The sequence below is a fragment of the Accipiter gentilis genome, chromosome 25, assembly GCF_929443795.1.
Source record: "Accipiter gentilis chromosome 25, bAccGen1.1, whole genome shotgun sequence".
NCBI classification, from domain to species: Eukaryota; Metazoa; Chordata; class Aves; order Accipitriformes; family Accipitridae; genus Astur; species Astur gentilis.
The window spans coordinates 15567872-15583482 of record NC_064904.1 but is presented as its reverse complement, the minus strand read 5'-3'; the positions used below and the strand labels follow the sequence as shown (position 1 = coordinate 15583482).

The 15611-nt window shown below is 44.1% G+C and overlaps 1 protein-coding gene across 4 annotated transcripts in view; it reads left to right on the top strand.

Annotated features, from left to right (window-relative positions):
* Window positions 1-14609, top strand: part of RHOJ (ras homolog family member J) — a 62686-nt gene extending 48077 nt beyond the window's left edge. The window contains exons 3-6 of one of the 4 annotated variants that reach the window (XR_007509615.1): window positions 3334-3498; window positions 4785-4880; window positions 6074-8496; window positions 12574-14609. Coding sequence is in view for 2 of the 4 variants with exons in the window: in XM_049828869.1 (XP_049684826.1) it covers window positions 3334-3498; window positions 4785-4880; window positions 6074-6220 (408 nt within the window). In the remaining 2 variants the exon portion in view is untranslated. Of the gene's footprint in view, window positions 1-3333; window positions 3499-4784; window positions 4881-6073 lie in introns of all 4 variants that reach the window. The other 3 variants (XR_007509614.1, XM_049828869.1, XM_049828868.1) reach the window with 3 other exon arrangements.
* The last annotated feature ends 1002 nt before the right edge of the window (window positions 14610-15611 follow it).

Below are 15611 nucleotides of genomic sequence, written 5' to 3'. Positions count from 1 at the left end.
ACCAGTGGGGTTTTTTCCCCAGGCTGGACTCAGGTGCGGAGTGCTTTAACAAGCTGACATGGCAGGGAGCGTACGTGAGGTCAGCATGGCAGCAACATAAAAAAGGAAGTTTTGCTGTACTTTCTGGGCCTGAATACTGCAAGGGTAATGGCAGCAATAGAGCGGGGAGGGGGTAACACCAGTCAATGTATCTCAGCCCTGGCAAATCACAGGCAGGTAACTCAGCAAGGCCAGGTCTGGCTCTGGAATTTCGATGCTAAACCGGTGGCCAGGCAGTGTAACTGGGAAGCCTGGCGCTCCCTGAACAACAGGCAGCAAAATGCGAGCACAAGCTAGGAAAACAAATTAATGATCACCTACAGCCCAAGCCCATGGGGACTCGTGTCCCTTCCCAAATGCCACTGTCACTAGCAGCACCTCTGGATATGCCCCATAGCCATGTAAATGTCCAGTCCCTTTTTTACACTATTTATTTGCTTGACTTCAACCGTCTCTGTATCAGAAAAGATCCTGGTGTGCCATATCTCACAACGGTCCATTGCAAGGTTTTATAGCCTTCTCCTGGAGAGCAGGTACAAACAGAGATAGGGTCCTTGTCCGATGTGGTTTGGAGGCTTTTGCCAGCCCACAGACACAGGCATGTAAAGGAGCCCGGATCAACTCTTACCCATGACATTAGTGCTTGTGCTTTAACTCGTCCATGCAAGCTTCCACGTGCCCTGATGGGAGACGAGACCTCTGCTACGTGATGTGTGGCTGTCCCTCCTTACAACTTATATAATGCTCTGTGCTCCTAACACAAATCTGGAACGGTCCTCCTGAAAAATTATTTTCTAGGGGCTCCGAAGGAACAGGCAAAACAAAATTAAATGCACACTCCTGTAGCTGTCACCACCAGGCAGAGCACTCGTGGCTTTTAGTTTGTAATTTTAATGGTACAGTAAGTTCCAGCCCCTCTAAATATGCATGTCTGGAATATTGAAATTGCTTATATTTAGCCAATCTCTTTCCAAAAATCCTAAATGACGATTCCTCGAGGGCTTACTGCCACCGCGTGGCTGTTTTAGGAGGCTGATGTGCAGCAATTAAACCGAAAACACAGAAGAGGCCTTTGCCAAGCACCTAGTATCAGCCCGTGTTGACTGTGGCATAAACACAATCTCAGATTTTATTTTTCTGGGTTAAAATAATGTCCCATAATCAGGTCAGGCCTTCCTATCCCACCGCATCCACATAAAATTAGTCTGTCTCTATAATGCCATTGCTCCCATCATCTTGGCATCCACTTTGCCTCTATTAACTCTGGGCATCATCTCCAGAGCCTCATATAAATCTCCTCCCACCAACTTTGCTTCGTGATCACCTGTATCACTGATGTTCCCACAAACACCTCTGAGGGTTTTTTCCTGTCATTCCCCAACCGTGAAGAATCCACTCTTTCTTGGGGGCTGATATATGCAAACACCTCCTTTAGTCTTGTAAATCCTCCTTCAGATCAATACTTTTTATGATACTGGAAAGACATAGGTCAGTTGACAAATATTCTGGCTTTACCCCAAATACTGTGGCTGTGGGGCTGGAGGTGGTAACTGGGAATTTACATTTCCTGTTAAGTGGGTTTGGGACAATGAACATTCAGTTAGACAAAACCAAACATTTTGTTTGTTGTTTAGGATGTTTCTTTAAACTTCTTTTTAATGACACAGAGCTAAATCTGGCCTCATACTTCCTTTCAGAATAAATAATTAAGGTTTTTTGTTTAGAAAAGTTTGGAGCAGACTGTTTTTACATAATCCATTCGTATTTTTCAGAAACTAGTGTCGATTCAGAAATAGTCTAGGTCATCTTATCACTGCATGCTCAGTGAACAAAAGACTTCAGAAAGAAGATTTACCAGTCTCAACTTATAACTAAGCCCTCTTATTTGTTGACCCAACCAAAGCAAGACAGAAGCAAGGCTGAATTAAGACACCATCTAATCTGGGCCCACAGTGGTATAGTCCTGCATCAGTTTCTCCTGCAGGACAGATAGCAAATTGCATCGCTCCTGCCCCTAATGTGGGTTTTCCCTACCTCGGATGTTCTCAAGTCTAAGCAACAGTGCCTGGACATCTTAACCCCCCGCCCCCTGCCCCACGCCTTTTCATTGAGTTATTAACTATTCCAGTATCTGCAAAGCAAAACTGCACCAGTTGAGTTTTCATGCAGTTATAACCAAAAGCAACTATACTGCAGAGATCTGAGGCTTGCCCAGAATGCATAAACTATAAAGCGAAGACCTACGTCTCAGTCAGACTTGACAGCAACATATATTATTATTTCCTACTCCAGATATGTGTTCCTTTCCCATTTTTAACTCTGGACCCCTCAAAAAAGCCTTTAGAACAGGTGTATCCTCTCTAAAAGGATCTGTTCCATTGCACTGAAATTTTCTAACAGGTTTCATTGAAAAGTACCCACCAGGCACAGCTACATATGCTCTCACTATCAGAAAGAGCCAGGCTGTCCCTTTCACGTGGCTTACAAAACCTCTGCTCACTCTCAACATCTCAAGCCTGAAAACAGACCTAAATTATTTCTTGAAACTCAACTATCACAGCCAGCTCATGACATAACACAGCTGCGGTTTGAGCTGTTTGAAAATTCACCTTCTTCACAACTAGGCCATAGAAAAAACATCTTTCCTTCCCCTGTCCAGGGCCTGTGGAAACACTAAATCACCCCCAGTGATTTACCCAGCCACTGCAGGCTGGATTTGATCTGCTTTGTGCTTTCAGGATGAGTGTCTTCTGCTGACTGACACATTGCTGCGTACCATACATGACTGTGATGGCACCAAATAGCCCGGAGACCCTATTTATTGTATATGGCCATGTCTATAATGCCTACTAGGGAATAGAAAGCCCGTAATATTAACAGAAAAGCCCATAGAGATGTGTGTCATCAGCAAATATTAGCTAGTGGTGACAGTCAGATAATACTTCCCAGGACGGTATCACTTTGTTGGAGGGCGGAGGCTGATACACTCAGCCTCAAGATCAATTTTTATTACACCACCAGCGACGGCTGCTGTTTAGCATTACCCTCTACACCAGCATCACCACAGATAATACACACACAAACAAAATGTATTAACTCTTTTGGGTAAAGATGCTGACAAAACAGCACCCCTGGCCCACAAGGGGTGATTTCCCCCTCAGTAGCTCCCCAGAGGTTATAACCGTTCCTGAGCACGGAGGGACAGTGTTGAGCAGTTCATCAAGAGCCAACGTGATGCCCCCATCTGCAGTTATCCCCCACCCCGTAACACACTTGCTGTTTTCCCCCTGGCAGGAGGACTACAACCAGCTGAGACCCCTGTCCTACCCCAACACGGACGTGTTCTTGATCTGCTTCTCAGTGGTGAACCCCGCCTCGTACCACAACGTCCAGGAGGAGTGGGTGCCCGAGCTCAAAGTCTGCATGCCCAACGTGCCTTACGTCCTCATAGGAACACAGGTAACGCTTCTCCAGCCATCGCGGGGGTCTTCAGCGTGAGGGGGCTCCTACTCCACCCCAAGGGTGGCTGGAGGATGAGCTTTGTGGAAAGGTTTCCTATTGAACTTCTTATGTGAAATGCAGCCAGGCTTTCCTGGAAAGTTAGAGGAAAGCTCAGGGACTGGGAATGGAAACCAACATGCAGATTTCCTATCGTGCTAGTCAGGACTGGCAAAACTCATCCCATCTTTTCATTCAAATGTATATTAGTGTGGCGACGAGGCATAAATATCTATAGGGAGAAAAGGTTTCTGACAGGCCTTTAGTGAGGGGGAAAAAAAAATCCATCAAATTCTGTTGTTAGAAGCAGAAGCTAAATTTCAAACTAAATTTTAAAAATGGGAATAATTAACCAAATGACTTAGAGACATGGGAAGGAAATAGCCTCCCCCATGCTTTACATCAACATTGCAATTAGTGACTCACGGTCCTGCTTGTGTTATAGTGGATGTTAGACTAAACGATCAAACCACTGTATTTTGGCCTTAAAATCTATGAATCTATCAATCAAATAAAAATGCCTTAAACATCGGTTTGTTTCCAAGACAGAGTGGCTAGAGACTGTGAGAAGTAAGGGTACGAGTCTGGAAAATGTCCGAACACTGGACAGTAATCTAAGCCAAGTTAGAGAAATAGATCAAATTCTGGTCAAAACCAAAATCTTCATGCCATAGGAAAGTCCAATCATTCAAACACTGGCTTTGTTTTCCACACTGGAATAATCTAAAACATTCATTTTAAAATAAAAGTATTACCCTTTGGAGCATACACTCTGAAAAATGGATGGGTTTGAAATGCCAGAATGCTTCACTTTGATGTTTTCCATGGAAATGAAGGATTTTGTTTCAAGTCAGTCAGACTGAGCTGCGTCTGTCTGGCCTGTCAGGGTGTTTTACGGGTGATGCAGTGCAGGGTTGCAGCAGCCTCCCCTTCCAATGTGGCTCAGGCTTCCACCGACACCTTCCAAGACCCATTGTGAGAGCCATTGTACTTTATTGTACCTCAGCTATCCGAGCTGTGACCCAATAACCCACCAGTGAGAACTGATTCATGTTAAACAGAAAGAAAAAAAAAAGGAGAGAAAAGGAAAATACATGGGCAATTCATCTCTGAAGTATCGGCTGAGGCCGGGAGGACAGATGCCCTTATGTGAGGACATGACTGTGGGTTTGTAAAGCTATGAATATCGGTCTCAAGAATTACACAAGGTGGTACTGAGCACAGGGTTTGTGTGTTTTTTCCCTTAGATTGATCTCCGGGATGATCCCAAAACTTTGGCTCGGCTGCTTTACATGAAGGAGAAACCACTCACCTACGAGCACGGAGTGAAGCTAGCAAAGGAGGTAATAGCTTTTTCTGAGGTCCGAGGAAATCGATTGATCACAGCTTTCCATTGGGTTTGTTTCATTCAGGGTGAACTCCTCCTTCAGGGCGCTTCGGTTGGTCCCATCCAGAGATTAAAGCTTCTGTTCAAACAGGCTGGACCCAGACACAGGTTGTGGCTCCTGAGCCTGCTGTTCTGCTGCAATACCCAATTAAGCTCCAAGCAAAGCAGCAAGGTACAGAGGGCAGCAGGTGGCAAACAGACAGCAAACCAGGTTTTACTGCCTACTTTACCTCAGTCAAGTGTTTCTTGTTCAGGCTTCTGCCAGAAGGTGCATGTGACAAATCCTTCTCTACAGCATCTCCTTCCAAATTCATCCCTACCCCTTACAAAAGCACAGACAACTTGATTCTCACTTATCCATTGCACTTCAAGCAGGAGAGAAGGAGCTTTCAAGGTTTCTGCGCTATTGCACCTTTCTCCTAGGAAGGCAGGGGGATAAAAGCACTCCCCAGGCTGTGAAATGCAGGCAGCTAGACCCCAGCCATTTCCACTTTACATGCTGCAGGTGTTGCTACAGGTTCTGGCTCTCAAACGCCAATGAAAGCATCCATTAGCAGAATACACCGAATAAGCAACGAGGTCGCTGAATCAGCTGAGGCTGCTTTCCTAGGCTGCTTTGTGTGTTTGTGTCATATCAGCACCCCCAAGAGACTCCCATCTCAAGATGATGCTTCCCAGTTCCCCCAGGTAGCAGCTCCCTGGCGTTGCAGGAGGCAGGACACAAGAGTGACGGGTCAGGGGAGAAGAGCCAAGTATATGAAGGGGTTCAGCTAACAACCCAGCGTCTATTGAAACCCTCTGCAGCTGCACAGACAGGAGCCCAAGCTCCTGGTCCAGCACTCGAACACGGGTGCAGCCCCCCTCCCTCTCTGGAGGGTGGTGCAGGGAATTCCTGCTCCCCATTAATCCCTCATGGTGAGATACTGGTGTCAATGTCCATCCCCGCTCCCTCGCTCAGGATGACCACCTGAGCTTGCCCCTTAATGCCATAGGCAGCCAGATACACAACAGAGCAAAGACCTGACCCCCTTTCTAAAGGTCTGGGCTTCCCTCTGTGGCGGGACACGTATGCACATAAAATGATGCTGGAACAGGGTCGCCCTGTCTCTCCCAGCAGCGAGTACTCACCTTTTCTCTCTTCTCTTTCAGATCGGAGCACAGTGCTATCTGGAGTGCTCAGCCCTCACGCAGAAAGGCCTTAAGACTGTCTTTGATGAAGCAATCCTGACCATTTTCCACCCCAAGAAGAAGAAGAAGCGTTGTGCAAAGTGCCACAGCTGCTGCACCCTTGTGTGAAGTCACTTGGAAAGAAAAAGGAGATGAGTTCAATGAAACCAAGCAGGTTAGAAAGGCAATGACGGTCACATGCAACTGAAATGGGGAACATGACCAGAAAGGGGTCCTTCTTACCCAAATATAGGTGCCCTCCGTTCTGTGAAACCTCCAAGCTGTATCACACTAGGCCAACTCATGTCTATGTGCTTTCCTAACCCTCCAGAGCTGTATGCAGCCTGTTCCTACTACTGCAGACTGCACTGAACCAACAGAAACCAGGATGCCTGCTCCTGCTTGACTCCTCACCTTAGGAATAAGGTGAAGGTGCCGTGTGGAAAAACAAAGACCTAAAGGTGGTAAAAGAAACAAGTGAAACTCCATTTGTGGCCTTAAGCAAGAATTGATCAAAATTAGGAATTTGCAGTACTTAGGAATTGAATCTGAACTGACTGAAAGCACATGGAGATCTGTAGAAATCTAATATGTAAGATATACACACACTATAGGTAGGATATACTTTTAAATTACTTTTCTTTTCTAAGACTCGCTAGTTCAGGATATACTTTAGTTTGTTCAGACCACGTGGAAGCAAAGGTGGAGTGATTCCAGTTTTTCACTTAATGGTGAAACTTCACAGCATCAGGATGTTGCTGCACCCAAGCTATCAAAATGGATCAACATTTACCTCCAGACTTAAGGAATGTTCTTACAACAAAAAAATGCAAATAACTGTATTTTTACAGGGGAATGTTCAGGCTGAGCCATGTTTCCATAAGCTGGGAAAGGAAGAACAGAGTTGTAGCATTAATGTACTGAAACAAAGAAATTCTGCCACCAAAGAGTATTGCCCTAGACGTGAAATAGCAGCACGGAACAATCTCCCTTCCAAACTGAGAACGTGAACGAGAGACATTGCCATGGCAACTGAAAATTTACCTTATAGATCAGCTGGATTTCTACATCTCACCCAGCAGCCAAAAATAGCAAAAACCAAAAAGCCAAAGGTCATACTCACTTCAAGTGCTTTAAGGTGGTCCAATTGCCTTAAGATTATTTTTTCATGGGGTATCTCATGTAAAAACACTCACCAAAGTGGAGTTGGAAACATGCTGATTTATTGTAGCCTTCCTCCTCCCATTCACTACTTTCTTCGCTCCCGTTTTTCCATCTTCATTACTGTGAGTGCTGTTTTAAGTTGCAGCGTGGCTGCAGTCCTGGGGGGTGAACTTTCACACGAGTCGCAGCTGATGGGCTACAGCAGACAGCACAGAGATGGGAATTCCAGACCTTAAGGGAAGGGAAGCAGCCTGTTAGCTCCCCTTGCTGTTGAAGAAAGCGTGCCTTTTCACTAAAGCCTCTCCAGGGAGCCTGTACTTTTGCACATCACAGCAACACAGATGCTCAGAGGTGAACTCGAAGGGCGTCCTGTTACTTGCATCTGCCTTCGGGTACCCTGGCAATGCCACGAGACTGTCTTGTAACAGATTTCATTCCCCAAGCAGAAAATCACAGTGCCAGCAAATATAGATTTGAAGACCTCCGCTGTAACTCCTCACAAAAGCAGTGTCTGCAGTCAGTGTTTCCAGAAGTTCTAGTCATAAGCAAGTAACAGCAGTGCACCCTCCCAGCCCAGGGACACGTGCCCTGCACCCCCCCGTACCCCACGCCAGGGGACTGCCAGCCCACTCCTCTTCAGAAGCACAGCAGCACGGCTGAGTACACACACGCAACCAGAAAAACTCATGATTAGTGGTGAATTATAGGCCTGGTGTTACTCAGAGCCATTCGGGACTTCAGCAGGACTCTAGGAACTGCACCCTTGGGCAGAGGAGGGAACAAGCATGATGCAGTGCCCAATCCTGCGGTCACTGAGGCTTATGGATCCGAGCTCCTCCTTTAGCATAAATTCAGTTTACCACGGACGCCTACAGAAACCAGCTCCGACACCCCAAAATGTTTCCAGGTAGAAATCAGCAGTTCCCTCTGACGAAAGCAATCAAATTCGAGGCGAACGCCCTGTTGCTGTTACCCAGCCGGCTTTCACCCACCGTCTCTTTCCCGCTGCACACAAGCATGGATGAAAACGAAGTTGTGCTAAATCAAAGACAGACAAAAGGAAGATTTCTTCACTGCTGGCATTCTTTGCTCATATTTTATACTTGGTTTTATCATGTCCCAGACATTTGCTTCACATGGACCGGCCGATAAAGCACAGCTCAGAGGGAGGACAGTGCTGAAGCCCGCTGAAGGAGTTCATGTCGTGCCGCAGAGGCTGTGCTGCTGTCCCCGGGCGAGCAGTGAGTATTCGCACACCTGGGACAGCGGCAATCAGCTGAACTATAATGTGTAAAGAGGTATTAGGGGAGTACGAGGAAAACTAGGAGTGGGTTGAATAAAGAAATATCTAGGTAATGTTTGTTGGCTTACAACATGACTAGAAGGCCACTGAAACAAACAACAAAAAGCTTTCAACAGATTTCAGAGAAAATTAGACCTTCACTGTGCTGCCATTTACTTCAGTGGAAATAAAATAGGGTGGTTACTTAGTTTTAGCTCACGTAGGTTGCTGTAGAGCGCTAGCCTATATACAAGTCTCTGGTTAAAGCAAGTGAAGTCTGTTTTAGCTGAAGCACAGTGCAAACACTCAGGTTGGAGCTGCCAGATATTCTTAGAGCTTCACAAAATACACAGGAAATAGAAAACCAGACTGACAGCTGAGCTTATCATAAAATAATAAGCACACTGGAAAAGTGCAGTATAGCATTCCCGGCATGCCTCAGAGAAAGCCACAAATAATAAAATGATATTTTTGTGTGCCACCGCGTATCAGGGGTGTCTATTAATACTAATGGGATGGCATAGGATAGGCATATAAAATCATAAATCAAATAGGAGGTGGTGGCATTAGCATAAATGCAGTGGTTTGAGGAAAATTAACTAAAAAATATATGGTGATGTAGAAGCTAAAATGCTACTGTCCTAATGTATTCAACTGCAGCACCTTGCACAAATCATTGCATAGCAGCAAAAGCAGATAGAAAATTATTCATATGCATACAAAAAATGTTAAGACAAACCAGGGTTTTAGCTGCACTTACAAAACCAAGGACATCACATTTGTGAGGCAGTAAAATTTCAAGTTTTTCAAGCTGATTGTGTCCAAAATTTGACAACTGGGAGCTGCAAGGGAGGGCGGTCACAATCCACTGAGAAATGGCCTCTGCACTCCGTTTGTTTTTAATTTCTCTTCCGACAAAAATAAAAGTTTTAAAAATAGCCATGGTTAATGCAGGTCCCATAAACATTATTCCTGTGTTAGGTTATGTACACACACTTATCCATACAATGTGGCACTTACTCAAGGATCTGCCCTGTTACACTATTATTTTGGGGAGGCAGGAACAGCACAAGCCAATAGGCTTTAGAAAGGGATTGTAGGCAGATGTAAGGAGAGTCATTGATTATCTGGCAAGTCATACCTAATACCTTTTCTAAAAGCCAGCAGATGGTGTGTGAACAGGCAGCAAAGCTTATTTTCAGAAATATCAAAACACCAGACACAGTGCAAGCACAGGCATAAGGCAACAGATATAAACTTGGAGTTATTTTCGAGGACCATTAGTAACAAGAAAGGAAAATCAATAAAGGATTGCCAGGTGAAAGGAGATGGGGTTTCTCACTGTAAGATGAGCTAGAAATCAGACCCCAATTTCACCTTCAAAGGAACACGGTTAGGAGAGTCGTAAAGGCTATAAACCATCCCAGGAACCTATTTGACAATGTCATCTTAATGCAACTGACGTCAAAACCTTTCCTGACAGAGCTGCCTTTGCTAATATTCTGCTATCATTTCAAAAGCACTCACAGCTTACAAGAAATCTGCTGGATCCTGTAAAACCCATCTCCTTTGGCCTCTTCTGAAACCTTAATGTTCTACCAGGAGTTGTTAACCTGCAGTTGTAGTTTCAGAGTTCCCAAAGGGTTTTCATGCAAACTCCTGCAAGGACATATTAGAGATATTAGGTATTAGAGAGATATCTCAAGACATTAGAGAGTTGTTATCACATTAAATCAACCTACAGATGCCTCTGCCCTTCAGAGTGCTGCTAAAACACCAGGCCAGTGGAACTGGGGCAATCCTGTGCTATATCACCACTTCCAGCAGGACCTGAAGGAGGTCCCACAAAGAATCCCACAGTTTGTCCTGTGCCTCCCAGAGCTCAGAAAAGTTGAGGAGAATGCAGAAACAAGGCTCTAACACCACACAGGTCCATCCAGAAGCATTTGTTCAACCGAGTGTAAGAAGTCCCAGGTACTTATATCCTCCAGGAGCGGTGGGGAGAAGTTCTCAAGATGAGCTCTCCCTGGTTGTCCTACGTACCAAATGCTCCCAGACCTTCTCTTTCTGCCCTGTAAATATCTACTGTTACAGTAGTACGTAGCTTATGAAGAACAAACAACTACAAGCTCTTGCCTCGCAGTGCCTTGAATTTGGCATGATGTGAATCTTTCCCTCGATTTCCACACATGCTGGTCCTGATGCAAATCTTCTTCTTGCTGGTGGGAACTGCAGAATTCACTCCGAGTCCAGCACGACAATCAAAACAATCATTTCAGCAGTTGTCATTAATCTTTCTCACCTTTTTTCTCTTTCAAAGCACTGCTTCAGTTCAAATTAAACATAGAATTGAATATAGCGCTGCACCTTAGTATGCAATAAAGTTATTCCAAATTCTTTTATTAAGGGGCCAGTCTTCCTCATACTGAAGAGCATCTTACTTCACAAGAAATTGTCTCTAACTTCCTCATGTCTCATTCAATCCCAATGATACCATTCCTGTAAATGAGGGAGGCTGGTTTATGGCCATTGGTGACCTGCTCTTGTAGTTAATGTATAAGAAAACCTCTTCTAGCTGCTCTAGTGCTCTAGTGGCCTGCGTTCCCCAAAAAGCAGTGATTTCCCATTCCCTGCACACTGTACAAATCACCTGGTGTTCTGTCATGCTCAGCACCACACTCTCTCTGTTATCTGCCATCTCTAAGGAACCAAGAAATGAGTTGGGAAAGGAGACGAGCCTTGGGCATGCTGCTACACAAACCAAGCAGGACTCCCCCAGGAGCAATGGCTGCAACGCAACTCTAGGCAGGTGGCTAAAAACCCACCCCAAGGGTGGGAAAATCACTGTAGCAAACAGAGAGCAACAGGGAACAAACATTTCCCTACCGGTGACTGTCTGTTGACAAGGATGCATGGGCTTCACTTCCCATTGACAGCAAGCTGTCAAGATCCCATCCAAGATATTGTCCCAAGACTCCAGAGACCCAATTTGAGAACCCTTTACGGGAGCTTGGAAAAGGTTGCAGAAGTTCTTGCAAACAGTTTCTGTTGCTGCCTCCCCTCATCACACCCAGCTTCATACACAGCAAGTGATGCAGTAGCCAATTACACAAATGATATGTGTCTAGCACATGTATTTTCACCATGCAAGCTGCCATGTCCTTAGAAAAATGTCCCTCTAATTCAGACATGAAAGATGCACGTTTGTTAACATAGCTTGCTTACAGTCCGTGACCTTTTCTGTAGCTTTTTTTCCCAAGTGGCACAGCAAATACTTCTTGATTCACCATACTGAAACTTCATCTGAATTAAAAATAAATTGCAATGGCATCAATCTGTCTCAAGCCAGGCTTGTTTAAAAGCACATTTGTCTTCTCCAGCAAAGCAATCAGCATATGCTCATGTTGGCCCAGGAACCATTTGTTCAATAAACAGGTAGAATACAGGAATCTGGCTGTACATGCCTTTCTCCCTGTATTTTTCTTTTCCCTGAAGAGGATTTGTAATGTGTTTTATCCTACATAAAAAAAAAACCAAATCTGTAAATAACAGCATTTTCTTGGTTCACAACTCTATAGGACTGGAGGAGCATCTGCTGCGACAGGAGGTGAGCATGGAGTGACCTACGTCAGATAACTTCTAGACACATTTGAGCTCTGTGTAAAAATGAAGACAAATCACTACTATAAATGTTTATTTTCCTCTTAGTGAATAAAGACCCTCTGAAAGCAGGAAAAAGCCTCCCACTGATTTCGGTAGTGGCTTGTGATCTCAGCTGTCTTCACGTATCAAAACAAAACACAAATAGAAATATTTTTGCATTGAAAAATTGGGACAAAAACACTGATCGGAAGTAATGAATGCAATAGAATAGCATCTACACTTCTGCTTTGGGGGAGAGCTGCAAAATCAGGGCCCAGAGCCACAATTAGTCTGTTTGATCCTAAAACTTAAATTTCATTTTAAGATGTTAAGGGGATGCCCATAAACAAGTAGGATGAAAAAAAATCTTTAAATTCTCTTTTCTTTGTTTCAGTTAAAACTTTCAGAAACATATAAACAGCAATCTACTTTTCCTGGGCAGTTCGAGGAAGCCCACCAGAATAGCAAAAAGAGTCAGAACCTCATTGTAAGAGGAAAATGAGCTCACAAAGCCATATACCACAGAGCAACAAGCAAAAATCACATGAATTGCTGTCAATGGCGAAAAATAACTTTAACTTTGAAAACACGTTAATAAAAATAGCTTTGAGCATGCTCCCCACCCCCCTCCAGAATGTGCAGACCGTAATGCAGTGTTTGGCTGCTGCTTCTAACTGTAATTTTAGGGTGGGATTTTCAAAGGTGCTGTATGTTGGCTTCATTTCAATTCTCATGAAGACAATGGAAAATTTCAATGGGGTCCACACATGACTAATGTGGAAAGCATTTGAAAGTCTTTACGTTTCCTCCTTTTCTGCCCTTTATTGTGGCTGACCAAGCTTTGAGCACACAGATACGCTGAGCCAGGTCCAAGAATCTTTTATACCTTTTGGCTGCTGGTTATGGACTCCCGAAAGAAGTTAGGCATCTGGAGACTTTGCTGATCTGATCTTTAGCTTGAGCTTTGGAGACGGATTTGTAACTCCTCGTTTCAATCACTACTGAAGCTGAGGATGAAAATGATTACATTAACAGTGTAATATTCAAGACAAATGGGTATCTTTGCTGAGTTTGACACTGCACTCATTGCTGTCACTTAATTTCATCTCATCCAATTGAGGATGCCAGATTTAATTTTGCATTTGGTTTTGCCAAAGATCAGTTCGAGCTCTCGCTCATGCCAACTCTGGTGAATTTTGACTTTGATTGGAGGTTAATGAATTCAGAGTAAACAGTTGTCACCAGTCTACAGTTTCCAGATCTTCCAACAGAGCAGTTATCTGTACTGATAACATGTAGAAATTTTTGTCTAATGTCTGTCAAAGTAGTTTGGGTGTAAGCTATATCCCATAGTAGGACTGTCATATCATGTCTCCCAACACTTTTCCCCAAAATAGGCAGCTGCTCTAATTGCATTACAGAACTGGCAGGCACTGAGCTGCCTTGTCAGTATGGAGTAAATGAGCCGAAACTTTCCCCAAACTTGTAAATATGAATTCATTAATAAGCAATAACATAAAGCTGCGTGAGAGGGGAAAGACACTGGCAAGGTCTTCTTCGCCCATGAGCTGAAGCGATCCAAAGTGGTGAGCCCAGGTTGCCAGATGGGAAACGCTACAGAGCACGGCGTAGCACGGTGTCCGCGCTGTCCCAGCAAGTTATGGGGTGAGCCTGGCGCAAGGGCTCGGAGGTCCCTCCCTGGAGTCACACCAGGATACCTGGGGCTCAGCAGCACCTTGAGACTGGCAGGGCTTCAAAGAAGGCTGCGGAGAGGAGCAGGGAGATGGACGTGAACTGTCCTCTAGTGCAAGGATAACTGAATCCAGTTTAACCTGTTATGATGTTGATGCACTTGTCAAACACAAGCATTTCACTGCAAAGAGATTCTCTGCTCCTCTGAGAACACAAAGACCAGAAAATTTCTTTCCTTTCTTTCTGCGTAGTGCTTCAGCAATACTTCAAAGTAACAGCGCAACAAGTTATTCTAGCTGAGTTTGTGAAGCAGATGTAATGACGTCAGCACAGATCAGGACCTAACACATCATCGGTCAGTTCTTAGCAAGTTAAGAAAAAGTCATTTACTTTACTTGATGTGAGCAACGGAATTTTTCTCTCTTAAAAGTTGCTGTGTGCAATATCGCTGGAGTATGGGGCTGGTAGAACCAAAGGATAAGTATGAAAACATTATGTCTGACTTACTTGTGAGTGGTATATCTTTTTTCAAAGATTAACCTTCAGAATTCATGTCAAAGCAATAAAATTTCAAACCAAGGAAATTCAGTTTTCCAGCAATTATGTTTTGCATAGTTTAAAAATCATGTAAGCAGTATTAGTTTCCTATTTACAGCACATGATTCTGTACTCTTTTGCTTATCCTCTTTTAAACATGTAATTATTGTATATTGTAACTGCACATTAATATCGTCTATTGTACAGAGTTTATTTTAACAAAATAAATGTGTTACTAAGTATTTTGATAGCATCATTTTGAGAAGGTGTGGTGCTGTGTTTCTTTTCCTAGATGCTAATCCCACATACATTGTGGGACACTACGGGTAGGAAAAACACATACTAACACATAGGGCTGCTTTTGGGTGGTCCTGGAACTGCCTGCACCTTCCAGTGTCACCTGCAGAAAGTCAAACAGGAGGTGATCCCACAGAGGTTTGCTCATCTCAGGCATGTTCCTCTTGGGAAACTGCTGCTTTACCAAATTCTCTGCAGGTTGGAAACATGGGAAGGTGGAGATGTAGGACCTGTAGTTCTGGCTTCGTGCTGGCACTCAGCTTTCAGCTCACTCCAGTCCCAGGTTATCCCTTAGTGACTGGTTTGGAGATATTTAGTCTCCCATCTTCCACCAATATTAAGGTGGTTGGTTGCTCTTTTAGATAGAACTTTTTTCTTTTTTTTTTTATTTTAATAAGGTGTTCTTGGTACCACTGTCTGTGGTCTCCACTGTGATATCATAGCATGATAAGAGGACATTTTTTCCTCCCTGAAGTGAATACTCAAAGTGTTTTGGAGAGAAGACAGCGTGCAGCAGCCTTGCAGGCACTGGAGCTCTCTTGGTGAAGCAGCTAGGAAAAGCATTAGCCCGAGCACTAAGAGTTTTGAGGGGAGTTTGTTACTCCCTTATAAACCTAACACATGGATAGCAAAACCCTCCAACAAACCCTTACTGATGGCAAAGAAGATGATGAGCTGTGTAATCTTCAGCCCAGCAAACAGGGCAGGGAAAGTCAGGAGAGAAAATGAAATGCTTAAGGGGCTGAAGAAGTTACATGAGGAAAGATAGCCCTTAAATGCTGGACTGAAATCAAGAATATGACTGGCTCCAGTCTTCCAGGGATTCAATGTGGAGATGTGAGTCTTGTTTTAAAAAAAAAATACTTTAAACGGGGAAAAAAAAAGATAATGCCTTTGTTACCCAGC